This window comes from Lissotriton vulgaris, chromosome 3_1, assembly GCF_964263255.1.
Source record: "Lissotriton vulgaris chromosome 3_1, aLisVul1.2, whole genome shotgun sequence".
Taxonomy (NCBI): Eukaryota; Metazoa; Chordata; class Amphibia; order Caudata; family Salamandridae; genus Lissotriton; species Lissotriton vulgaris.
The window spans coordinates 695,170,165-695,197,698 of record NC_141689.1 but is presented as its reverse complement, the minus strand read 5'-3'; the positions used below and the strand labels follow the sequence as shown (position 1 = coordinate 695,197,698).

The 27,534-nt window shown below is 44.0% G+C and overlaps 1 protein-coding gene across 1 annotated transcript in view; it reads left to right on the top strand.

Annotated features, from left to right (window-relative positions):
- FBXL17 (F-box and leucine rich repeat protein 17) overlaps positions 1–27,534 on the top strand; it is a 1,859,129-nt gene that overhangs the window by 1,771,386 nt on the left and 60,209 nt on the right. The window contains exon 8 of the mRNA XM_086961002.1: positions 16,993–17,135. Within this exon, the coding sequence (XP_086817128.1) occupies positions 16,993–17,135 (143 nt within the window). The remainder of the gene's footprint in view (positions 1–16,992; positions 17,136–27,534) is intronic.

Sequence of the window (27,534 nt, the reverse complement as noted above, 5' to 3'; positions counted from 1 at the left end):
CTTCCACGTGCCCATCGCGCACAAGCACAGGAAGTTTCTGCGATTTCAAGTCGGCGCCAATCATTACCAATACACGGTGCTGCCCTTCGGACTGTAGTCTGCACCCAAAACATTCTCGAAGTGCATGGCAGTGGTAGCGGCACACCTACGGAAAGGCAAGGTGTTTGTCTACCCGTACCTGGACGATTGGTTGATCAAGGCCTCCTCCTTCTCAGAAGCTCATGCAGACTTCCAGAAGACGTGCGTTCTCTTGAACAAGCTGGGGTTGCACATCAACATGTCCAAGTCTGTCCCGAACCCAGTCCAGTGCATTCAGTACTTGGGAGCCTCCATCAATACGCTGTCAGCAAGCGTGTCTCCTTCGGAGGAGCGACTGAAATCGATCCTTCGGAAGGCTCAGGCTCTTATGACCGTTCCATCTACGACAGTGAGGACGGTGTCTTCTCTACTGGGGTCAATGGCCTCTTGTATCTTCCTCACTCCTCATGCACGGCTACACATGAGACCTCTACAGGAGTGCTTGGAGGACCAATGGGACCAGAGGAGGGGATCTTGGGACGACAAGATACACCTGTCTCTGCATGCTCTTCAGTCTCTGAAGTGGTGGTGTTCAGCGGAGAATCTCCTCAGAGGGGTTCCCTTCCACAAGGACATTCCTACTCAGACGATCGTGACGGATGCTTCTCTCCAGGGCTGGGGAGCGCATTCGGGGGACTTACAGATCCAAGGCACGTGGTCTCAGGCGGAGTCCACGTATCACATCAATTTCCTGGAACTCAGAGCTGTTCACTTGGCACTGAAGGCCTTTCATCCGTCCTTCCGGACCAACTCTCTGCTTGTGCAGACGGACAATACGACCACCATGTATTACCTCAACAAGCAGGGGGGGTCGAGATCGCGCACCCTGTCTCGGGTGGCGCAGACGATCTGGCACTGGCTTCTGGCAAGAGGATTGACGATAACGGCTACCCATCTGCCAGGTGTGCAGGATGTTCAGGCGGACGCACTGAGCAGGCTGATTCTGGAAAACCACGAGTGGGTCATAAACGACGACGTACTAGGAGAAGTCTTCGCAAGGTGGGGCACTCCAGACATAGATCTGTTCGCCACCGCCGAAAACAGCAAATGCCGAGACTTCGCCTCCAGGTACTACCAGCAAGGGACGCTGGGGAATGCACTCTGGATCAACTGGTCGAACAGCTTTGTTTACGCTTTTCCGCCCATTCCCCTGATTCCAGCGGTGCTCATCAAGCTGTCCCGGTCCAGGGCACGGATGATCCTGATTGCCCCGGAATGGCCCAGACAGTGGTTGTTCACGGACCTTCTTCACCGGTCCCTCCTTCCGCACATTCGGTTGCTGTGCAGGCCGGACCTTCTCACGAAGTTCGGGGGGCAGATGGTGCACCCCAACCTCTCGTCCTTGAGTTTGGCGGCATGGCTCCTGAGGTAGTGCAATATGGACATTTGAATCTACCTGAAGATTGTATGGACATACTGAAGGAGTCTAAGAGGCCCTCCACTCGAACGTCCTACGCTTACAAGTGGAAGAGGTTTTGTATCTGGTGTGTGTCCAGGAACTTGGATCCTACGACGTGCAAGGAAGATGTCATACTTCCCTATCTTCTACATTTGGCGCGATCTGGCCTTAATGTTCACTCTATTAGGGTTCATCTTGCTGCATTGACTGCCTACAGGAAAAGCCCTTCACAGACTTCCTTCTTTCAGATCCCTGTGATCAAAGACTTTTTGGAAGGCTTGAAGAAAGTGTTCCCTCCTGTCAGGCTTCCTTCGCCTTCATGGGAATTGAATGTGGTGCTGTCCAGTTTTATGAAGGAGCCTTTTGAACCCATTCACAAGGCTTCGTTGCAGCACCTATCCTGGAAGGCGGCATTCCTCGTGGCCATTACATCGGCCCGCAGGGTGAGTGAAATTCAGGCACTGTGTTGTAATGAACCTTATACTGTATTTCATGCTGCTAAGGTTGTTATGCGGACTCACCCTAAATTTCTTCCTAAGGTTGTTTCTGACTTTCATGTCAATCAAACTATAACTTTGCCTACGTTTTTTCAGAATCCCTCTTCTCCAGCGGAACGTTCCTTACATTCCCTGGATGTTCGGAGGGTGTTGAAATTTTATCTTGATAAGACCAAAGATGTACGTAGGTCAGACCAATTGTTTATCAATTACGGATCAGTCAGGACGGGTCTTGCGACCTCTAAGCAGTCCATTTCTAGGTGGATTGTGTCCTGCATACAACTATGTTATCAGAAAGCTAATAAGACCTTAGGAGGTAAGCCTAAGGCTCATTCCACCAGGGGCAAGGCTGCCACGACAGCATTGCTCCGTAATGTGCTGATTGCAGAGATCTGCAAGGCCGCCACTTGGAAGTCGGTTCATACCTTTGCTAGGCATTACTGTCTGGACGCTGATGCCAGAGCAGATGCTCAGGTTGGACAGGCTTCACTGCGGAATTTGTTCGCACAATAGTGGTGTTGGTTTTCTTTTCTCCACCGCCGCTTTGTTGTGGGGATGGGCTTGCCATTCTATTCACTAGATTATGACTATACACAGAGATCCCCTACTACAGAAGGAGTAGTTTCTTTTCTGTAACTCCAGTTCTGTAGTAGGGGTATCTCTGTTATAGTCATAAGCGCCCGCCCTCCTCCCCGGTGGAGAGAGATATTCATGTAAGAAATGCTACAGGTCTGGCGTTTTACGCCTTCAAAAAGAACTGAAAGTAAGGGAGACCTGCAAGGCATTCTGGGATACTGTGAAGTTCTGGAAAGTTCTCTTAAAGGCACAGTATCCTGTTCTGAGCCACATAATGGCAGCCTATGTGGCTTGTCTGTCCATGCCTTCCTCTCTATCTTCCAGAGGGGTTTGTACTGAAGACAGGGAAAATCTGGACAGGCTTTGCTGTTTTTGTGGATTTTTGGTGGAATTTCTAGCTGAAGTACTGGACAGTGTAGCTTTTTTATAGGCTGCATTATATGTCTTTAAATTCTCTCTTAAGTGTCTGTGCAGTTCTGCATTTTTTTTCGACACTTTAGAGATTATTTTTGATTGCTCCGGGGTCCACGCACATGGGCGGGACTATTCACTAGATTATGACTATAACAGAGATACCCCTATTACAGAACTGGAGTTACAGAAAAGAAACTACTCCTTCTAGGTCGACCTCTCTAGCCATTAGCATTACATATCTTGTTTTCATGCTCCTTTCAGAGGACTTATGGCTTCATCCCCTACAGCTTCCAGGCTAACCTGCATCAATGCCTTATGCTGTATTGTCTCAATAAAGGTAGCAAGATGGTAGGGAGCTGTAGTTGCTGCTATCAGCAGTTTGACTAAGGCAACTTGGCGACTAAATTGCTAAAACCTTTGTTCACCCCTGTAGGAAGTTGGCGTTCTATATAGTGTACTAAAATAAGTACACAGTGCGGAGAGTCCAGTGTGTTCCCAATTGTTTAACAGAGGCTAAAGTAAAGAAGACTAACTCTCTCCTTTGTGGTAGTGTGGGCGAGCAGTTAAGCTTATCAGAGGGTACTGCCAAGCAATTGTTATACTCACAGAAGCAATATATGAGACACACACCCAATGAATAAATCAGAGACCAATTTAGAAAAATACCACATCTTTTTATATATATATTTCAAACTCAAAGACTTTTTTTCAAGGTTAGTACAGTTTTCGATAGAAATATTCATATATAAAGCATTTAAACCTGTGCGCATTTATGAACAATGCAAACCTATGTGTGCAAAAGTCAAAGATACAGAAAGATAGGTACATTCGGTTTCAAGGGTTCACCTTCTGGGATCGGAGTAGTAGTGGGACAAGGTTTAAAGTACTACCAGCAGTTCTTCAGGAACCGCCTGGGTTTTACCGGGAGCAGGGTGTTGAAGCTGGTAGCTGGTGCTATGGAGAAGGGGCCACCTGAAAAGATGCTGCACAGGGGAGCTTGCAGGCAAGTCCAAGGTCTCCAAAACGGGGGCTCATGTGACAAGGGGTCTTTGAACATTGGGGCACAGCTGGTTTATCGGGACCAGGGCTGGATGGCACTGGTGCAGAGTGGTCAATTTGGCAGAGATGGCGCGCAAAGATGCACCTCACAGGGACAAACCGCCGAAAGAGGACTAATCAAAGCAGCTGGGCCACTCTCAAAGTGGGTCTCAGTGAGTCTAGGGCCGGACTGGCCACAGGGGAGCACCGGGCAATGCCCCGGTGCGCCGCACTGGTGGTGGCCGGTTTTGGGCCCCTGGGGCAATTTTTGTTACAGGGCCGTTTTTGCAGCATAGCTGCAAAATCGCCCTGTAACAAAATCGGCCAAAAACCGGCCCTGGTAAGAGCTTGGCGGCACCACCAACCTCCGAGGGGTTGGGCGGGGTTGGCCGAGCACGTTGCCAGGGCCGGTTTTGGTTCCCAGTCCGGCCCTGAGTGAGTCTGACTACCCTCAAAGGCTTATAAGAAACAACTAAGGAGTGACTTAATGGTGCTGTGGACAAAGAATTAGAGTCAAACACACCATAGGGAAAAATCTTCCACCTCCAGTGATAAGGCGATATTGGAACCAAAAAAGGGAAAAGGGTGAATACACATACAAAGGAAAAAAGGCAATAATTCATATTTATTTAAGAAGAACCCTCACTCACCCTAGTGGTGACATGCTTCATCATGGGGTTCCCACTGGAGGAACTGAATGTCCCTCCAGTGTGCTTCAACGCCTGGTTTACAGCGGAGCAGGTTCTTGTGAAATGAACTTGATGTATGTGTTTAAGTGCAAGTGATAGTGAATAAAAAATATTAGTTGTACCCAAAACTATTTTATTTGGTGGTCAGCTAATATTATTAAAAACAGTGTGTGGGATATTGTTAGTGGGAATATTATTGGCCACTTATATCCCATCAAAGGTAGGTCGACATGTTTCAGCTGTCTCTTTTAATTCATGCAGCTTTCTTCAGGACCAATGACGTGAATATCCCTGGTGGTCCGTGCTCGCTAAGGCGCGTCCAACCAGTGGATGTATGTGAAAGATAGATTTTTGTAAAAATGTCCAGAAAATTCGGTTTCTGCACCCTAGTATTTCCAGGGGCCCCAAAAAACTGTAATGAAAAGCACATCATTATTGCATATTGCAAAACACTCTTATTATGCACAAAATATTCACTTATACATATATCCCATTTAGTTCCAGCATTATAAGTCACTACTTAGTGACAATCCCTTAACCGCCCAGATTTTTGGATAAGGGAGGGATAGACTCGGGAAGGTAACTACCCTGTCTTTGCATGTAGTGGAAGAAAGCTTACTTGTTTAAACAAGCCTTCACAACAGCATACCTTCTCATCGTATTAACTTAGCCAGTAATAATGCAAGTTCAGTTTAACTGGCTATGATGAGTGTTTAAATACAAAAATGGTCTCTTAAAATTGTGAAAGGTGCATGTTTAATTGACCCCGTTTTCGTTGATATTACAGAAAATGAGACCCTATTCCACCCATGTAAAACACGAGCGTGAAATTCGGGACCCACTCGGAAAAGCAACAAAACATGGAGAGTTCCTGGTTTCTAATACTCACAGCACGGATTTATGGTGCTGTCATCTGTGGGTTTAAGCGGGGGAGGCTATCTTCACGCTACTGCCACTGTATGAGAAAAGAGTTGGATCGTCAGTCTCGGCGCTGGAACAGAAATCGCGATCCATGCCGATTTTGACAAACTGCGCCAAACTTACTTCGCTAGTAACAACTCGCCTCCTGTGACCTACTATGTCCGTTGCCGCCGCCCGGAAAGTGAAGCTACAGACGCGTAGCGTCCATAAAAGAGCGAGGTCAGGGGTCGGTCACGTGTCAGGCGTGCGTTGCGTCTTAAAGGGGCATTATCTTTTAGTTTTCGGTATGTTTAAACATCACGGTGTTTGCGTTTATAATATGTCTCATGTAAATGAAAGGGAGTTCCCAATAATATATACGGAAAAACCCCCCTTCCTTATTGTTGAACACCATTCTGGAAAGCAATTATAAAACGCAATTACAAAACTGCCAAAGCCCCAGCCATAAATCGTATTCCACTGTCGTCCTATGCTCTCTCTTTTTTTCTTTTTTAGAGCCAGAACTTTATTGATAATGTCTACATATCGACAAAACAAACCTGATCTAAAAAACGGCTTGCTAAGTGGAACATTCATACTATAAGTCCCTGGAGGACAAATATTTGGGGCAATCAGAACTACCTCATGCTATAAAGTGCGGCAAAAAAGTCACTGGTAGTTATTATTGATCCTAAGATTTAACAAAGCCATTTCAGAAATATATCTAAAATGTAATTTGTTCAGAATTAATCAACACAGAATACTCCGAAATATATGCATGAGCATTAAGATATTGATGGGCCAAATAACAAGTAACAAATTCTTCATAGTTTGAAGTCAATAATTATATTGATTCAGTTAAGTATTGAACTGTAAACAATCCTTGGTGAAAGCTCTTATCTCCTCATCACTGTGCCCCAAGGAAAATCGTCATTGAGACCTGTTTGGTGGCTAGCCAGACGATATATCCATCTTTGTTCTTTTTCGAACAAACTGGCCTCAGAGCCCTGGGCCAGTAGTTTGATCACAGTCCATTTCAGTTCTTCTGGAGTGTGTTTCTGCTGGAAATAGTGAGATGTTATTTTTGTGTTGGTCTTGTGACAATGGATATTACTTCGATGTTCACCGATTCTTAGTTTTACTCGTCTCGTTGTCATTCCGATGTATTTTAGCCCGCAAGGGCAGGTGATTAAGTAGATAATGGAGCGCGAGTTGCATTTTGTATGGTTTCTTTGTTGCCACACTTTTCCTTCTTCTAAAATCAGAAATTTCGTGGAGCTAGTCAGTGGGCACACGGCACAACCACCACATGGATAATGGCCAATTATCGGGGGTAAACCCCATGCACTCAAAACACCCTCAGTGTTGGAATGTTCATGTTGTCTGGGGCGGGTATGGACAAGGGCATCCTTAAGACTTCTTGCACGTTTAAATGACATGAGGGGCTTTTCCCACTTATGATCCGTACTAGTGAGTACTCGCCAATGTTTGTTTATGCTGCGAGTGACTGCATTCTATAACAGATTAAATGTTGTCACACATGTAAGTGGGACCTCGGCAGAAGTACCTCTGGGATGGTTCTCCAAAAGGGCATCTCTATGTTGATTACGCGCCCGTTTACAACTCTTGTCCAGTAGATGTTTCGGATAGCCCCGGCGTTGTAATTTGCCTGTCAGGTCTTGAGCTTGTTGTTTGAAATCACTCAGCTCACTACAATTGCGTCGTATTCGCAAAGATTGTCCAAAAGGGAGATTTTCCCTAAGTGGTTGAGGATGAAAGCTGGCGTAATGTAATAAATTGTTCCTTGACGTGGGTTTATAGTAAGTTTTTGTACGCAGATCATTACCAATATGTGAAATTGTCACGTCTAGGAACACAATCTTGTCCTCAGCACAATCATGAGTGAACTTGAGATGACGATTTTGACCATTAAGCCAATCAAAAAATGATGTTAAGAGGTACTTCTGCCGAGGTCCCACTTACATGCGTGACAACATTTAATCTGTTATCTTCTGTGCAAGAAGTCTTAAGGATGCCTTGTCCATACCCGCCCCAGACAACATGAACATTCCAACACTGAGGGTGTTTTGAGTGCATGGGGTTTACCCCCGATAATTGGCCATTATCCATGTGGTGGTTATGCCGTGTGCCCACTGACTAGCGCCACGAAATTTCTGATTTTAGAAGAAGGAAAAGTGTGGCAACAAAGAAACCATACAAATTGCAACTCGTGCTCCGTTATCTACTTAATCACCTGCCCTTGCGGGCTAAAATACATCGGAATGACAACGAGACGAGTAAAACTAAGAATCTTTGAACATCGAAGTAATATCCGTTGTCACAAGACCAACACAAAATTAACATCTCACTATTTCCAGCAGAAACACACTCCAGAAGAATTGAAATGGACTGTGATCGAACAACTGGCCCAGGGCTCTGAGGCCAGTTTGTTCGAAAAAGAACAAAGATGGATATATCGTCTGGCTAGCCACCAAACGGGTCTCAATGACGATATTCCTTGGGGCACAGTGATGAGGAGATAAGAGCTTTCACCAAGGATTGTTTACAGTTCAATACTTAACTGAATCAATATAATTATTGACTTCAAACTATGAAGAATTTGTTACTTGTGATTTGGCCCATCAATATCTTAATGCTCATGCATATATTTCGGAGTATTCTGTGTTGATTAATTCTGAACAAATTACATTTTAGATATATTTCTGAAATGGCTTCGTTAAATCTTAGGATCAATAATAACTACCAGCGACTTTTTTGCCGCACTTTGTAGCATGAGGTAGTTCTGATTGCCCCAAATATTTGTCCTCCAGGGACTTATAGTATGAATGTTCCACTTAGCAAGCCGTTTTTTAGATCAGGTTTGTTTTGTCGATATGTAGACATTATCAATAAAGTTCTGGCTCTAAAAAAGAAAAAAAAGAGAGAGCATAGGACGACAGTGGAATACGATTTATGGCTGGGGCTTTGGCAGTTTTGTAATTGCGTTTTATAATTGCTTTCCAGAATGGTGTTCAACAATAAGGAAGGGGGGTTTTCCGTATATATTATTGGGAACTCCCTTTCATTTACATGAGACATATTATAAACGCAAACACCGTGATGTTTAAACATACCGAAAACTAAAATATAAGGCCCCTTTAAGACGCAACGAACGCCTGACACGTGACCGACCCCTGACCTCGCTCTTTTATGGGCGCTACGCGTCTGTAGCTTCACTTTCCGGGCGGCGGCAGTTGGACATAGTAGGTCACAGGAGGCAAGTCGTTACTAGTGAAGTAAGTTTGGCGCAGTTTGTCAAAATCGGCATGGATCGCGATTTCTGTTCCAACGCCGAGACTGACGATCCAACTCTTTTCTAATACAGTGGCAGTAGCGTGAAGATAGCCTCCCCTGCTTAAGTCCACAGATGACAGCACCATAAATCCGTGCTGTGAGTATTAGAAACCAGGAACTCTCCATGTTTTGTTGCTTTTCCGAGTGGGTCCCGAATTTCAGGCTCGTGTTTTACATGGGTGGAATAGAGTCTCATTTTCTGTAATATCAACGAAAACGGGGTCAATTAAACATGCACATTTCACAATTTTAAGAGACCTTTTTTGTATTTAACCCCTTCCATGCTGGTGACGAACCCCAGCCGTCATGCACTAAAGTGCTCGTGTGCTGATGACGGCTGGGGTTCGTCATGGCCCGCCCCTGTTCATTTGTTTACAGCACAGGGGCGGAAACCTGCCAGCAGTGAAGGGGTTAAACACTCATCATAGCCAGTTAAACTGAACTTGCATTATTACTGGCTAAGTTAATATGATGAGATAGTATGCTGTTGTGAAGGCTTGTTTAAACAAGTAAGCTTTCTTCCACTACATGCAAAGACAGGGTAGTTACCTTCCCGAGTCTATCCCTCCCTTATCCAAAAATCTGGGTGGTTAAGGGATTGTCACTAAGTAGTGACTTATAATGCTGGAACTAAATGGGATAAATGTATAAGTGAATATTTTGTGCATAATAAGAGTGTTTTGCAATATGCATTAATGATGTGCTTTTCATTACAGTTTTTTTGGGCCCCTGGAAATACTAGGGTGCAGAAACCGAATTTTCTGGTAATTTTTACAAAAATCTAGCTTTCACATACATCCACTGGTTGGACGCGCCTTAGCGAGCACGGACCACCAGGGATATTCACGTCATTGGTCCTGAAGAAAGCTGCATGAATTAAGAGACAGCTGAAACATGTCGACCTACCTTTGATGGGATATAAGTGGCCAATAATATTACCACTAACAATATCCCACACACTGTTTTTAATAATATTAGCTGACCACCAAATAAAATTGTTTTGGGTACAACTAATATTTTTTAATTCACTATCACTTGCACTTAAACACATACATCAAGTTCATTTCACAAGAACCTGCTCCGCTGTAAACCAGGCATTGAAGCACACTGGAGGGACATTCGGTTCCTCCAGTGGGAACCCCATGATGAAGCATGTCACCACTAGGGTGAGTGAGGATTCTTCTTAAATAAATACAAATTATTGCCTTTTTTCCTTTGTATGTGTATTCACCCGTTTCCCTTTTTTGGTTCCAATATCGCCTTATCACTGGAGGTGGAAGATTTTTTCCCTATGGTGTGTTTGACTCTAATTCTTTGTCCACAGCACCATTAAGTCACTCCTTAATTGTTTCTTATATTTATGATTGGGGATATAGGAGTGATCCTTTACTAATCCTACCTCTCTTGTTGTTAATCAATACCCTCAATGGCTGCTAGGTCCTGGTACAGTGAGGATCCGGATTGGACACTCATGGTCAATGTTTGGTGCAGGGTATCCGGTACCCCGGGATTTTGGTGCTGTACGACTCCAGTTTGTCACACTCAGTGGGGAGACAGATCTGACCTTCGAGAGCACAAGTATTTTCTCCCTATCGCCTGCAGAGTCAGTCGGGCCAGGTAGCTGCAAGGCGGGGAACCGGACTCAGCTTGTCAGTGGCTGCAGACTGCAGGGGAATAGCTCCTGTACTCCAGATGAGACTTTTGGTGGTGGTTTAAGTGCTGGCAGGCTACCCAGGGCTTTCACAGTTCTCTAATTCACAGATCAGTTCCGGCTCCACCGCTGAGGTGGAGGTGCGTTGTCCCACTGCTCTCTGAGCAGTTTATGATGGAATCAGGTTAGGGTGGGTGGGGCTCGGCTGGTTGTGTGATGTCAGAGCAGGGAGGAGAAGTAGTGGTGAGCACCAAAAGTGCGCATGACGGTTTGGCCAGCTAAACCGTCATGCGCACTTAGCATTTCTCCACCTTGCTGTGTTGTAGAGCAAGGTGGAGAACCGACACAGGTTCTCAGTCCCTGTCTAAGCGCTGAACCAGGTAGTGACATGCCCTCAACTATCTTTTGATATCCTTGAAAGAACTGAAGCTTAATTATGTTGCTCCAGATGTGATGAAGGATGCTGGACAAAATAGGAGGAATGCATGAATCAATAGAACAGTTGACATTTGGAGAGTGAGCACCTTCTCTGCTTAGGTGAAAGCAGGGTTTAGGAGTCCTTGAGTGAGTCATCTTCTTTTAGCAGGGTCTCCTTCTTTAGGTGGAGTCTACCCAGGTCTAGGAATGTTCTAAGGAAGTGATGGTTAAGGTAATAGATTTATCTTGTGCACTAACCAGTGACTGGAGAAATTCTGCCACCAAATAGTAACTATTTTCTCCTATTACTTGCACCTCATTTTGCAGCATTCCCTCTCTGCCTAACTGTAAAAGTACTCAGGAGCCCCGGTTTCATGTTGAGCGAAACCAATTGCCACTAAGTTTGCTTGCCTTCTGCTTCTTAACCACTCTCACTTTAGATTAGCTCTTCATCTAGCTGGCAGGGTCTCACACTGTTTCCCTCCCCTACTGTGACTGGAGTCTGGCTGTATGGGAGGGCACTGGGAATAAATAGAGGTCCTCTTTGTGATCTCCGAGTCAAAAGAGGTAGTGATAAATCTGCCCTTTGTTCTTCTAACTGTTCCTGATGCCTGTACCTAATGCCTGCTTAGTGGTAATTAGTTAACACCAATATGCTCCTACTGGACTCAGTTATGTTAGCAAAATCTGATTCACCCTTACATTATATTATGAAAACAAAATAGAAAATAACTTAAAAGCATTTACCTAGCATCTCCTGAGGCAGAGATGCGAAATACATATCTTATCTAGAACTTTTCAGTGAAAGCTCTAGCAATGTGTACAAAGTGAAAAAGCTTTTGGGTTTTACTTCACTGTAAGAGCTCACTAACCGGGATATGTAGTGTACCCTAGTTTCTGTTGTGAGTTAGCACTATGCACAGTCGTCTTTCAAGGCACTCTTTAGAGGTGAACTATGAAAATAGGAGTTTTCTTCATGGCAAGGGCATTTCTCCCTGTCTCGTGTCACTGCAGTGAATTTAAACTGCTGTCATTCTATAGCAAAGTGGTTATACTGACAGACATATACTTTTGTCATATATGTTAGTGGTTTAAATACACAGTACAGTCCACATATTACATTTAACTTTCTGCCACAGTAGCACTTTCTGCGTCTTCTTCAGTCATCTTACAGGACAGTTAAGTACATCAATTGGGTGAAACTACTTTTGCCAATGCCATTTTAAGGCCAGGAAAAATGCACCTTGGCACTAAATAGCATTGTCACAGAGTCCTAATACCAGCAAAAGTAAGGTCTAAAATAAAAATAGAACATCTGGGGTGACCACGCAGAGAAGGCAAATGTGCTAAAAATGAAACATTTCTTTCTTTTGTACAGGCGTTTTTGAGACTCTAACCCTTTTTATTTTTTTTAAATTTTTTTACACATCTTTGCATTCCCTCTACTTGGCCAGGAATGCACTTTGTAGTTCATTTCATTATTCATATCCTATTTGCTCATCCCTGTGCTTTACTCTCCCTGTTTATCAATATTTATAAAGCCTATTCTGCACCTTACCTTACATACCTTTCCCAAGCATTTTAGATTTTTCCAGTTTTTTTGTCCTCTCCTACATCTAACTCAGCCTTATGGCTACTAAAGCCTTCTATAGTCCAAGATGATGTCTCTTATCCATATTGTGATTGTGCATAGGTAGCATCTGGATAGGCTTGGATATATAGATGCTGACCTTGTCCTTATGGTACAGGAGTGTTAATTGAGACCAAGACTAATGCATTGGTATGTTTGCAGGTCAATGCAGGTAATCAGCAATACTTTCCAGGGCGGCCACAGCTTATGTGGCCAAGAAGCTAGAATTTGCATTATATGCTGTTTGTCGGGAAGGATTGACAAATCACTGGTCATGAGTAGCCTGAATGGGTTAGAGTTTCAACATGTGAGAGAATCCTCAGATATTGCAGAGGAGTATCTGTGTGAGAAAGAGATGGGAATTCACTAGCTGTTTCCAGGCAGTATATTAACCCTGGAAGAGAGCTTGTAGACACACTGTCAGATGGGCTGCTGAGTGTTGTTCTGGTCCCAAGCAAGAGGGTAACAGAAGAAAGCTCCCTTTTTTGTTTGCTCTGAGCACAAGTTGTTTTTTTCTGGAGAACATACACGGCCATTGGTCTCCTGAGATCTAGATAGCTCACCATTGTGCTAGCGCTTAACCACCAGGAGACAGATTCCTTAGAACATTTCTGGCCCCCACATTTACATTGTAATGCTTGTACAGATAGTAAAAGCAAATGAAAACGTTATCCTTAAGCATTTTTTTCTGTTTAACCCTCCAAAATAGAAATTGAGTTTTAAGTTTTGTATTTTGAAGTAGGTTTTATGCGCTTACCACTGAAAAACACCCCTTCCCATGCCTATCCTGAAAAAACAAACATATCTTGTAGCTCTGTGCCTTCCAGTGCACTTGGAAGGTGCTCCATTGTGCTTTTGGCATGCACACCTTCTTGCTAACTTCCTTCTCAGATCTGATGTACCCCTATTTCAGCGCTCTAGATCATAAACAATTTCAGCACCATACTCCCTCAGCTGTTACAGTAAAACATCGGCATACGTAGAGGCATCCTTCTGCCAACCAATAACGGGGTAAACACATAAAAGAACTGAAGTTACAATATACCTTTACTTTTTTCTGCGAGTCAGCAGTACAAACTGTAGTTGCTGAAAGTGTAAAGATCCCTGAAATGTTGTGGGCTGGTCCCAAAATATGGTGGGTAACCCTGTAAGATGCAGGCTCACCCAAAACAGGCAAGGGCTAAAGGAGGTGAGACAAAGCTCCTTTTCGGTGTTATTGTTTGTTGTATGTTATGTTTAGTGCTGTAATGAGAAGCATGTATCTACAATTGTATGTAGCCACACCTAAAACCTTTGAGATGTGGAAACAAAAATATCAGATTTTAAAGCATAAATGAGTAGCTGATTTGAGTCACATTAAAACAGGTCTGGTTATCATTTTTGTGCTATAGACTACATGATTTTTTGTGTGTTTTTGTTAAGTTATGTAAAAACTGAAAGAGGGTCAGGGTGATTGATCAATCAGGATTTATGAATTATGGCCAATCACCCGTGAGGGTATTCTGGTGCTGACACAACCTGCCGCTGAGGAGGGTTCAGCTGACCAGCCAGGTCTTGGGCCATTTTCTGAATTCCAGCAGAGTGGATGAGGTCTGGAGCTGAAGGGGAAGGTTGTTCTGGTATTTCTCAATGAGTTAGGAGAAGGAGCTTCCTCGACTGTTGCTTTAGCGGAAGCAGTGGGTGTGAGTGAGGTAGAGGGAGGCGCAGCACAGGTGTCTGGAGGGTTGGTGGAAGTACAGGTGATGGTGGATGCATTCTGTTCCTTGGTTGTGTAGGGCTTTGTAGGTGTAGATCAGCATCTTGAATTGACATCTCTTATGAATTGGGAGCTATAGAGCTGCTTCAGGCGAGGGGTGATGTGAGTCTGCTTTTGGAGGTCGACGATGAGTCTGGCCAGTGAATTCTATATGGTCTGCAAGAAGTGCAAAGAAGATGCGAGGGGATTCCTACGTAGAGTGTGCTGCCGTTGTCCAGCCGGCTGGTGACTAGGGCTTGAGTGATGGTTTGTATGGTGTTGACAGGGAGCCATTTGAAGAGCATGCAGAGTGAGGAAGCACGTAGAGGGGACTGAGTTGACATGGCTTTTCATGGTGAGCTTGCTGTTCAGGATGATGCCATGGTTGCGGGCATGGTTTGTCTGAGTGGGTGAGGGTCCTATTTCGGGTGGCCACCAGGAGTTGTTCCAGGGAAGGTTTTGTTCCTGAAGATCAGTATTTCTGTTTTGTCTGTGTTGAGTTTTAGGTAGTTGTCTTTCATCCAGGCAGTGACACTCCTCATGCACCTGTGAAAGTTGGCCTTTGTGGTGGAGGGGTCTTCTGATAGCGAGAGAATGAGCTGGGTGTCTTCGGCATAGGATATGATATTTATTCCATTGGTTCTGACAATGTTGCCTAGGTCGGTCATGTTGGTGTTGAACAGTGTAGGGCTGAGGCAGAAGCCTTGAGGGACCCCACAGATGGTGTTCTAAGGTTCCGAGGTGAAAGGCAATAGGCGGATTCTCTGGGTTCTTACAGTGAGGAAAAGGCGATCGATTAGGGTGTCTCGTTGGATTCCAATGTGGTGAAGCCTCTTGATAAGGGTGTGGTGGGACACTCGAACGCTGCTGATAAGTCGAGGAGGATCAGGACCGCCGTTTCTCCCCTGTTCAGGAGGGTTCTGATGTCATGGATGCCAGTGATCAGGGTGGTTTCGGTACTGTGGTTCAAGTGAAAAACAGATTGGGAGGTGTCCAGAAGATTGTTGTTCTCCAGGTGTTCCTTGAGTTGGAGGTTGATAGGCTTTTCGCGGACGAGGACTTTGGCAGGAAAAGGAAACAGAATGATGGGGCAGTAGTTCTTGAGCTCGCTGGAGTCGGTGGATGGTTTCTTGAGAATGGGTTTGATTTCTGCGTGTTTCGATTCTTCAGGGAAGGTGGTCGTCGTGATGGCTGCATTGAAGATGGTGGTGAACTTGTTCCTGATCATCTTACTCTTGCATGTTTCCCATCTAGATAGATGCCTGGCTAGCATCATTCTGTCTATGATTTGGGTATGTGCTGATCTAACTGAGATAATCTGTCATCTAAATCCATAAAGGCCACCGTGTTTTTCATTTTGGTAATATTTTGCACAAAAGTATGACTGTCAATAAATTAAACATTTAAATGGGTATTCTTATGAACATCGGTTGTTTGTATATGCAATAATTAATTGTGTTGATTTTCATTTCATGGATGAGCTTATGATGACAGATTTTGTCAGGAAAATAGAATAGGATCATGGGGCCAGATGTACTAAGCTTAGTGTTTGTGATTTCCAAATTTCAGATTTTTGTAATTAGCCATTTGGTAATCGCAAACACTAATGTCATACTTGTTTACTCTTTCTGCGATTCCCAGTGGGTCGCAAATAGACCTACCTCATGAATTTTTAGGAGGCACATCTCAGTTTTTGCGACCCATTAGGTATCGTAAAACTCAAAGGGATGATGGCCTGCTGGGGGTAGCAGACCACCATGTCTGTGATTGCTTTTGAATAAACCATTTTTTTTAATGCAGACAGTTTTCCTTAAAGAAAAAAAGGATGCATTTAAAAAAAAGGTTTTTTTTCATTTTTTAAGAGTAGATGTTTTTCCAAAAAATATATTTTTTCATTCTCAAATGGGAAGGGGTCCCACGGGGACCCCTTTCTTTTTGCAATAGCTTACAATTAACTTTGAGTTGGTAGTAAAATGCGAATGTTTTGCTACTGCAAAACATTTGTACAGACCAATGCAAATCGGTCAATATTAGGAAGGGGGGTTCTAAAGATTCCCCTCCCATATACAGATTCGCTATTGCAAACTGTGATTTGATAACAGGTTACCGAATCACGATTTGGGATTTGTACATTTGAAAAGGCTTTTTTGATTGTGTGAATCGTGTCGTTTGCGAACACAAAAAAGCTGGCCCAAGGTTATTGTCTTTTGCTACCACAAATGTTTTTTTTAAATGCCTCTTTTTTTATAATAACATACAGTGGTGACACAAGGTTATTCATCAAACAAGAATTCGCAGTTATCAGTACATAAAGTTAGATAGGTACCTTTTACCCCCGGCATTGCAGTTAATAACAAAAATACACTTGTAGATTTCTTTAGAGTTCCATTGGTAGACATATTTAAAATTGAATTCATCATGAATTTTTTTACGGATGTGAAGATAGTTATAGACATTAGTAACTTTGCATGGTGTGACAGCCATGAAGGAATTGCAATCACCTCTATAATCTGCATTACGGTAGTTTATATGTTATTGTTTAAAGAAATAACACATAAACAGGTTTTACCCATTTTCTACAATATTAATGTCCGGTTATGTCTCTCTTTGTCAGCTTTGATAGCCATCGGGCGGTCCAGTGTGTCCATCGAAACAGTGGATGTTGGATGGTGCAAAGAAATAACAGACCATGGGGCCACCCAGATTGCAGGAAGCAGCAAGTCTCTGAAATACCTTGGGTTGATGAGATGTGATAAGGTAAGATGCTCTTTTGAAACTTGTATGCACATATGTAAGTGGGAACGACTAGGGCTGTTGACTTTTGAACTGGGCAACCAGGTTTGAGTCTTGGCATCGACTCAACATCCTATGATTTTGGACAAATAACTCAACCTCCACGGGCCTTAAAAAATGGAAACAAAAACGATTCTGACCTTGTGCAGTGTAATATGGCGTTCATGTAAAATGCTTTAATGCCACAGTGCTAAATTTGGGGGCAAAGGATGAATGGTAGGGAGGCTTCTCACCCATGAAAAAGTTGAACAAATTTAAATATGATGCATTTTACAACACTTTTTATTATAGAACCTTGGCTATTCATTGAATAGCTGGATGGAACAGGAGCCAAGGCTCAATGAATGAATTTTGAATGGTCTGGAGTGGGTGAATGAATTCATTTAAGGAATGATGACAATGACGAAAGATTTGTGGAGCAAATGGTCTCAATACATTGTCCAAGGGTGGGTGTTCTAATTTTCATTTTAGCTTCTGCATTAAAGCATCGCCCTCACCAAAAACTAACACCACCAATCCGTGTGAAACATCCATAGCTCTGATGGAATAACAGTGCACTACCTCAATGAATAAAACACAAAGTATTAAGCCTTGATCTAAAATAGTGGAGAGAAAGGGATAACTATGTAGTGCCCAAATTGCACAGCGTGAAACCAGAAAACCATGCCTCAATCCTGCCTTCCACTAGGCCACTTTAACAATGTTTTTGGAGCACACATACACTTCTATGGTCAAAATATATACATAAGACACAAAAATCAACAATGTTCAGTTGGGCTCTTGTTGTTCTCGTCTTTTAATGTCATCAGATTCCAATCAATTACGCCAACACGTTTCGCCGTGGTAGGGATAACCTACGGCTTCCTCAGGGCTTAAAGTTTCTCAAATGTGTTTCTTATTAAAGGCATATATCTGTGTTATATCCTTCTACTTTTTCCTTAAGACTCGTACATTTTCCGTGGTGTAAATAAGTTCCAAGTCTTCCAATATTAATAGTTATGGCGTAACTTGAACCCAAGTCCGCTACGTAAGTCTATCATCGGCCAGAATTATTATATTCTTAAGTCTGCTTATATATAGTGTTCAAAATAGTTTCTTTTCCGATCAAAGTATAGCCCGGTGAAATTACAAGCCGCCGCCTGCCAATATGGGAAATACAATCTCTCCCGACTCCTTACACATCCGTATCTCTACACCCGAGTTCAGGCGAGGACCTCGGATATATGCCTTTATTGAGAAACTTTTAAGCCCTGAGTAAGCCATAGGTTATCCCTACCACAGCGAAACGCATTGGCGTAAGGGATTGGAATCTGATGACATTAAAAGAAGAGAACACGATCCCAACTGAACATTGTTGATTTTTGTGTCTTATGTATATAATTTGATCATAGAAGTGTATGTGAGCTCCAAAAACATTGTTAAAGTATTGTTCAATCTTTTGATTGAGTTTAAGGACGTAGGGTGTTCTCTTCCCCCCCATTTTGGATGCACCAAACGTTATTATTCTTTGGAGTAAATCAAGTGTAATTACTATGAGAGCGCCAGCATTTCCTGTACACCTAACAATAGTGACTTCCACTAGGCCACATTGTGTGATCCAAAACAGTTCTTTTTTCACAGTGCCTTCTTTTCCTGCATAATCACATGAGAGCTTCCCCAAATACAGCAGTCCAGCATGTGCGCTACACGGCGGCAAAATACTATAATGTTACTCCATACATAGTAAGACCCTAGGCTATGTATAGAGAGCAAATGGCAGCTGATTTTCCTGTTGGTTTACTAATAGCTGTTAAGTATCAATGGGGTAACCCTGTATACCTCAGAACCTGGGTATCACTCAACCAATCAATCAACCTTTATTCGCATGTATAAGAAAATCATACAAGTGTCATTAAAAAGCAGTCTATTAAAAACAGACAATCTTATATTAAAATTGTCAAATCGACACCTAAAATGTGAACAGAAACAGTTGCATTGATTCATTTAGTTAATACAGACACTTAGAGCCTGAGTATAAATCCAAAAATTACAGTACTAGCAAGATTCACGTAGGACCCCAAATAGAAAATGGGAGAAAAAAATACAGTTTGGAAGCAGCTAAAAGTTGCAAATATAAATAGGCCGGTCTAATTTGCCTGACCTGTGCTCCCCAATGGGTCTTACATATTTGTTTTTCAGGCTAGAGAACTTAAGACACAACAAAACTCTATGCACAGAGGTGCAGATAGAGGTGTGGTCAGACATCCTTGGAAAATAGCAACTGATGGAAGATGTTCAGTCTCAGGAATGTTAAAGACAACAATGGTAAGTGGACATGTCCAGGGACTGATTTAACTAAGACGTTTGATCATTATTAGTGTTTAGGTAGGGTAAAATGCTCCCTTTCGGGCACCACTTTCTACACAAAGGCCTGCTTCACCCAGGTTAGGTCCACTTTTACAATACCCTGGGTATAAAAAAACAGGTTAGGGCGGCACAGTTCGAAAAAAGGACCTCTTTATTAGGGCTCCCGATTTTATGGTATTTATTTTTTGGCCATTTCCGTCTGTATTTATCCATATTTATTTTTTGGGCATTTTTTCTGTATTTATCTACATTTATTTTTGCCACACGCAAAAGACGCCGCTACAGCTAGGGCCCCGGGCGCCAATATTCTGATTGGAGCATGGTGCTGTCTGTGTGGATTAAGGTCATGCTAACAGCAGCACTTCCGTCGTCTTGCTCCAGCCTTGTCAGTGTCGCTAAGAGCTCGTTTCTGTCTCATTTGGCAGTAATTGGTTGTAATCCTACACTATCATACTGTGGACAATGTTTTTAACACTGCATTAACCTTGCCCTACCTCACCGTCTCACCCCTGCTGAAACACATTAACAAAACCATCCTCAGCATAAGGAAGCTAATGATCTAAGCGATTGGTGCTCTGGGTGTGCTAAGGGAGGTCTGTGGATGTTTGTATTCTGGGTGCAGTCCCTGCTCAGCCAAGGAGTGACCTGTGACCGCCAAGGGGACCCCCTGCTGCCTCTTATTTTTTTTATCATTGCACCAAATTTCCATCTGCGCAGGGTGCTATCTTAAAGGCCGCTCTGAGCCCCCAAGCAGTAGACCCCATCCCGCCCCCACCACCCCAGTTCGTTAACCCTCGGGCTAACTAGGTAGCAATCAATCATGGAACGGCGCGACGTTGCGTCCTTTCCCTCCATCCCGAAACAGTTTTTATTTAAGTTTGTACATTTAATAAAAAATTGAAGCACTGCACTGTGAAGACGACAACAACCCCGCCTCCCCCCCACCCACATGACGGCAGAGGATACGATCCCCTGCTGCTGCCTTTAAATGAATTTCGGCATGCAAAGGAAACTGCATGCAGCGGCAGCAACATTTGCTAGTGTTTTGCCGTTTCTATATATAAATACAGACACAGGAAGTATAGATTTCCGTCTGTATTTATATGTAAATATCCGTACAAACGGAAAACCGGGAGCCCTACTCTTAATATATGAGATCCATGGGATCCAAGCAGACCTGTCCAGGGTCAGGCGATCCTGGAGGACAAGTCTGTTCAAATGAAGCTCCTCTTTGTGCCAGACAGAGCATCAATGGAGCAACGGGCGGATGCGGATCAGATCTGAGATAAAGGCCAGACCTAATTCCTCATGGGTGATGTCAGTTGAGGTGCTCTGGCTAATAGCCATAAGGTTTCTCAGAAATCTTTTTTAGATTAACTGTATGAAGTCAGTGTTATTGTATTGCCAGTTTTCCAACTCAAAAGAGGCCATTGGAACGCATTTGATCTTGTAGACCTTTAACTGAAGTTCTGGGGGCTTATTCCTAATTCACCTGGCAAAATCATGTGCACCAGAAGTGGCTCTTTGCAGAGTATTCCATTTTTCTTTAACAATGTTTTTTTGGGGGGCCAGCTACCATAAAAGCAGATTTTTGAAATTAGTAAGAGTTCCAAATTGTTCATAGAAAAATTAAGATGTTGCAGTCCCTTGGCAGTGTGAGCTATTAAAACTGCATCGTCTGCATAAAAAAAGGACTGTAATTAGTCTTCTTCCCACCCTGGCAACATCTGTCTCAATGTTGATTAAAACTTCCTCCAGATGATTAATATACATTATAAACAATAAGGGGGGCAAGGATGCACCCTAGCGAACTCCCCATTTAATAATAAATGACTGGGTGCATTCACCATTCGGGCCATACCTGACCACCCATTGAGTCCATTATGGAGATCTCTCATGAAGGCAACCAGGACTTGGTTCTCCCCCATGGACCCCAGCTCAGACCAGAATTTCTCCCTATTGACTTTATCAAAGGCTGAGCTGAGGTCCATATATGCCATATGGTTCCCCACCCCCCTTTTGCCTGAGTATATTTGGCAATCAAGAGATGGAGGTTGAGGCTCTTTTCAACCGTTCCCCTCCCTGACCTCAACCTGTACTGGACGTCAGAGAGAATACATCTCTTATCCAAGCCTGAGGTGACTCACCCTCCCAATAATCTTAATCTCCACATTGATTAACACCTTCGGCGCTCATGACGAGCTGAGCTCGTCATGAGGCACAGGAGGGCTGTACCTATGACGAGCTGAGCTCGTCATAACAGCCGTGGAATGCCCACGCGGGGATAATTCCCCTGCTGTGCTGGGCGTTCCATTAAGTGGGCGGAGTTGTGACGAGCTGAGCTTGTCATGTGCACAGCTCCTCTGTGCAGCGTAACGATCTGAGCTCATCACAAGCACCGTGGCGCCGCGCAGGCCCCCCGCACCGCAGGGAAGTTAGCCCTGCGGGAAGGGATTAAAGAAATTGGTCAATACGAGGAAGACTCACCCTCCCAATAATCTTAATCACCACATTGATTAAGGAAATTGGTCAATAGAAGGCTTGGTTGGCTCTGTCCCCTTTTTCAAAGATTGTAATAATAATGGAGTGTTTGCATGCAGCGGGAAGGGGACCTCTGATCACATCATTAATGTGGTGGGTGATGGTGGGGGCCCACAAGTCGCCAACGGATTTCAAGAGGTCTTCCGGAACCCCATTGGCTCCTGGGGCTTTTACCCGGTCTCAGGGAATGTATGACGTTGCTTACCTCACCCCACCCAACCGTAATCTGAGTAGTAGGATGCGAAAGAAGGGGGACGCGGTAGACCCCTCTCTCCTCCAGGTCATAAAGATCAGTGAAGTGGTCCACCCGAGCCTGGATGGGTACTGTGCCAGTCTGGTCCAACAGCTGGGCACCTTTGAAGAAGGGGTGGTTCAATATGACCCAAAAAGTACTGTCGTTCAAAGAACTTGCTGCCACCAAGTGATCCCATAACTCCTTCTTGTGCTCCTTAAGGGCCTTTTTAAAAACTGCTCTAGCATATTGAATGGCAATCCTGCCCCGGGGTATGCATTTTAAGGTAGCCATTAACTCTCTTTTGGCCCTAGCACAGTATGTATCGAACCATCTGCACAGTTTGGTGGGAGCCCCTTAACCATGTTTAGTCAAGGCATTATGTATGTATTACATAAAGATAACGGTTCTGTCGAACAGACTGAACACTTGTTACTGAATATCCAATTCAGCGGGTACACAGTTGCTTATATATGATTAAATCATACAAAGAAAAAATTTGTACAAGAACACTTGAAATAATCCGGTAAACCTGTCCAATATGTTCAAATCTGTAACTTGTCATTGGTGGGCTAAATTAGTCTGTCCTTGGTTGCCCAAAAGGTTTTTTTCAGTTCAGGCTGACGTGCCTCCCCTCTTTGGACGCGTGCATTTTCTTTACATCTAAATGGGTCTTCATCAGGGCAGAGTATGGAACAACCTGGTGTCAAGAGATAACCTTGAATGTCCACCACTTTCTCAAAAGAGGTACCCCTTAGTATTCGAATGGGCAGTTACGCACAAATTCAATGAATGACTACGTCAATCACTCATCAAAAATGTTAGTTTTCTCAGAATATCATCCTGGATTCATGGAGTCTGAAGGAAAGACAAGACATGTTGAATTATATGCTAAAACACTACATCCCAATTCTTCTTATTTATTCTTAGTGAAATGAGTAGCTCTCAGTGAGTGAGGGTCTGAATCTAGATTTGAACAGATCATTTGATTACAAAATATATATTATTTTATAATATTTACTCAGTAACCCAGTTTTGTGAACCAACATTTTTTTCTGATTCTTTTTTTTGTATGGTTTAATTATGATATGTAAGTGACTGTGTATCTACTGAATTAGTAACTAAGTAACAAGTGTTAAGTCTATCCGACAGAACTGTTGTTTTAATGTAATATATCCTTCAGGTTCGTCATTAGTGCAGTGGTGATAGGTTTTTGAATGTTTCTAAGTTCATGATTAGAATCTACTACTTCTAACAATTGCCTCTCAATGCATCAGGTATAATTTAATATATTAAACTGACATGCAAGTGCTGTTTTTATAAGGAAATACGCTGTTTTGAATTTTGGAGAGTCTTTATTATATGTTCTGGACTCATTGACCTAAAGGTCAGCACTGCTTGTGGTGACCCTGCAGGACACAGGGACAAACCAAATGCGAAAACGAATAGTTTTGAAGTAGCACTTTAAAACCATTTGTTTTGCATTGTTTATGTTTAAAGTGCTGAAGCGCTGTAGACAGGACACCTTGGCTGGCCCTGCCCTGTGGCAGCTCGCACAGGTAAGGTTGTGGGGCGATGGAGCGGGGCGGGGCAGGTGGGGGTTTAGTGGAGTTTGACATATGATTGGAAAGTGGAGAGTAAAGAAATAAAACCATTTTATTTACTTTCCACTTTCCTGTCATATGTCGAACTCCACTACCCGCCCCTGCTCCACAGCGTTATTTGTGCGAGCCGCCACTGGTCCTGACCCACCTTTAGTGATATCAGCCCTACCCAGCCAGCCCACTGGGAAAAAAACCTGGTGACTTGGAGTGCCAGTCTAGACTTGACAGCATTTATTTACATAATACAGTGAGCAGGCACTTTGCTGTATACCTTTCTAGTTGTAATTGAAATGTGAACTTATATTGGTGCGAGTTTCATAAACCATCTTGTACTGGTTACCACAAAGCAAAGATTCCTTATTTGCTTTGCAAATGGGCAGCTATTCAATTTGGAGGAGTGGAACGGAGCCGCAAAACAATTTAACCTTGTGCAGGCTGGAGCTCTCCAGATTTGCTATTACACTTGGACTCCTGCAGCATGTGTATCTACACAAATCCCGCCTCTGCAAGTGCTACCAGCAATCACTTGTAAAGACGTTATAGACAGGATTACAGAGTTATGATAATAACAATAATAATGTATTTTTGTATAGTTCTTCATAGTGCAATATTAATGTTTCTAAGGGCTATATAAATACCAAGACTTGTGGTTGGTTGTGTATTGGAACAACGCGTGCCTGAACCATGCAGTCTTAACTGCGACCGTGTCTTTACCACATGCCTTTACCACGCATGCCTTTCCCATGCAATTTCGTGGTAAAGACATGATTGGTAAAGGGACATGTGTGATAAAGATCACACTCGTGTCCCTCTGCTCTGAGCCCTGAATTTTGCACTCCTGCAGTCTATTGTGTCCACCCCAGCCCTATAAACTTCCCTGACCACCTATCCAGATCCTTATGCTCAGCCCCCAGCCCCTAAAAGCTACTCCGACCCCAGCCACCCTCCCTGAGCCCTAAAACCAGCCCCACCCCTAAAACCTACCCCCACCTCCCTAGCCCAACTGCCCCCTTAGCCTTTAAATTGCCACTTTCCTGTCCCCTTCCCTGAGCCCTAAAACTCCTGACCCCTCCAGTCCGGAAAACTCCCCTGACCCACCCAGCCTCCAAAATTACCCCAACCCAAACAAACTATCCCCCAGCCCCCATCCCCTGCCCTGAGCCCTAAAACTCCTGACCCCCTCTAAGCCCTGAATACTATACCTAACACCTACAAACTACCCCTCACCCTCCTGCTATCCCACGGAGCTGCAGTCAGCAACTAGACCACGTATATGTGTGGAAATGTAAAATCTGATGCTTTCAAGTTTTAATTAAGCTATCCCCTAGCCCCGTCCCCTGCCCTGACCCCTAAAACCCCCGACCCCCACTCTGAAAACTACCCCAACTACCCAGCCCCAAAAACGACCCCCAACCCACACAAACTACCCCCAACCTGCGTCCCCTACCTGAGCCCTAAAAACTCCAGACCCCCTCTAAGCCCTGAATACTATACCTAACACCTACAAACTACCCCTCACCCTTCTGCTCTCCCACGGAGATGCAGCCAGCAACTAGACCACGTATATGTGTGGAAATGTAAAATCTGATTCTTTCATTTTTTTTAATTAAGCTGTGCCTCAGTAATTTTCACCCCTGCCCTGTTTTCAGCCTGGCTCTATCCTTGACACTGAGCATGTATAAACATTGGTAGAGAATCTAAATTGGAACATTGTAGGCTGCGTAAACATGCAACGTCAGCACAAAACAACAGCTGATGTCTGCACTGGGTTTTTTCAACAACAGTAAAAAATTTAAATTGATACTTGTATAGCGCACTACTCACCCGCAAGGGTCTCAAGGCGCTTGTACGAATACCGCTGTGGAACCCATCCTGGCTTTCCCTGTGAGGCGTCCACTCCTGGGCACCCCCAAGGTGGAGGCCAGGCATCCTTCGCGTTGTGGGGGCCGTTGTGGAGATTAAGCAAGCAATTGACCAGAGTTGCAGAGTAGGACTCCATGATTGGAATAGGCACCGAGGCGAGAATTATCAGGTCCGTGGAATTTTGATGGGCTAGACCTCTGCATCAGGGTCTGCCGCTCCAATCATTGAGCCACACTTCTCCACAGTAAAGCCTTCGATAAAGTTTATTCAGATAGTCTATCTTGTTGTGCAGCCTCAAGACGCAACAGTTACACAAGGCACCAAGGCTGTTGATTCTTACCGATTGTCTCATTTGTGTGTTCTTCCCAAAGCTCTGAGCATCCCTTGTATGTGATCGTTGCTATAAAAACCCATATAACCATCGTTCAGTGTGCTCTCTCCTTGAGTTTCTCTAGTACTTGTCGGACAGAGCCCTATTCATGAATGCTTAATAAATGCCCTATGGTTTGAACTTCGCTCCAGTGTTGATTCCTCCTTACTTGTTAAGAACCCGTGGCGAGGTGGTGACCCTGCTAACAATAATCTGCTCCACATATGCCTTAACCACGCATATGCGTGGTTATGGCATATGAGTGGTTAAGGTAAGCGTGGTAACGCTTGTGATGTTGGAACACTCGTGGCTGAGGTCACGCTGTTCTGACTGTTTCCCCTTGCGGTTACCCAATGTACGTGCTTCAGAATAAGTTTCCTCTCCCCTCCTTGTCATTGAGGGTGGGTAGGTAGTGAGGGTCTAAGACCAAGATGCCCAACCTTGTTTTTTTCAGTTATGATTTCCTGTCCTGGTGGCAATAAGTGTTTCCTTATTCGACCTGATCCTGTCCCAACCCCACCTCTAAGAAGCTTGGGCATAGGACAGGAGCTGGTGGTGGAGTTGGTTTTGAAATCCTTTATATTTTTATATAATTTAAAAGATCACGTTGTACGGGCCATCCCTCCCAAGTACAATGTTGCTGCGCATGGGTGAGTTCCCCTGCATGATCTCCTTAATATTTACACTGCTCATATCAAGTGCTTGATTTATGAAAGAAAGATTGCGGCGGCCGAAGTTCTGTTCAGAAGCCGACAGCTGGTGCAATTAAACGTCAGCGTGCTGAATACCAAGGCTGGTAGTCTTCTGAGCCTGCCAGTAGCATATGCTTGTCTCAAAGATGAAGCCATGCACGTGTAAGTACACACGGCCGGTACAGTGAAGCTACGAATGGCTCATTAAGCCACCTGCCTCTTTTCCTCACTGTAACAGGACCCTGCTTTCTTACTTTGTAACTGGTTTACCGTCTTTCTCTTCCTACGTCTTTCCTATCAGTGTGTTTTTCCCTCTCTTGCACTCAGGGAATATCTGATGTGGAAAAATAAGTGCCGGTCCCCAACAATAAGTGACTGTGCCACCCACAAGCAACACCCGGCTCAAGCTAAGCACTGCTGAGTCATATATGTCACTTTGTACCCAAACCAGAGCCCACTGGTTATTGCTGCGGGTTTTACTATGTGAACTGTAGGTCCAGCAGCAGTCCTTTTGTGCACTGAGTTTTAAAATATTTAATTGTAACTTGCCACTATGTCCCTTGCTGCTAAGGTGCTTGAGTCACGACTGGATTGGATTTGTAACTTTCGACTGTACTCGTGGTTAATTGAGGCAGGCACAGGAGGCTTGAAGGGGATAGGGGTTGTAAGTGAAGGACGGGGAGAGCACGAGAAATCAAAGAGGGAGGAGAGACAG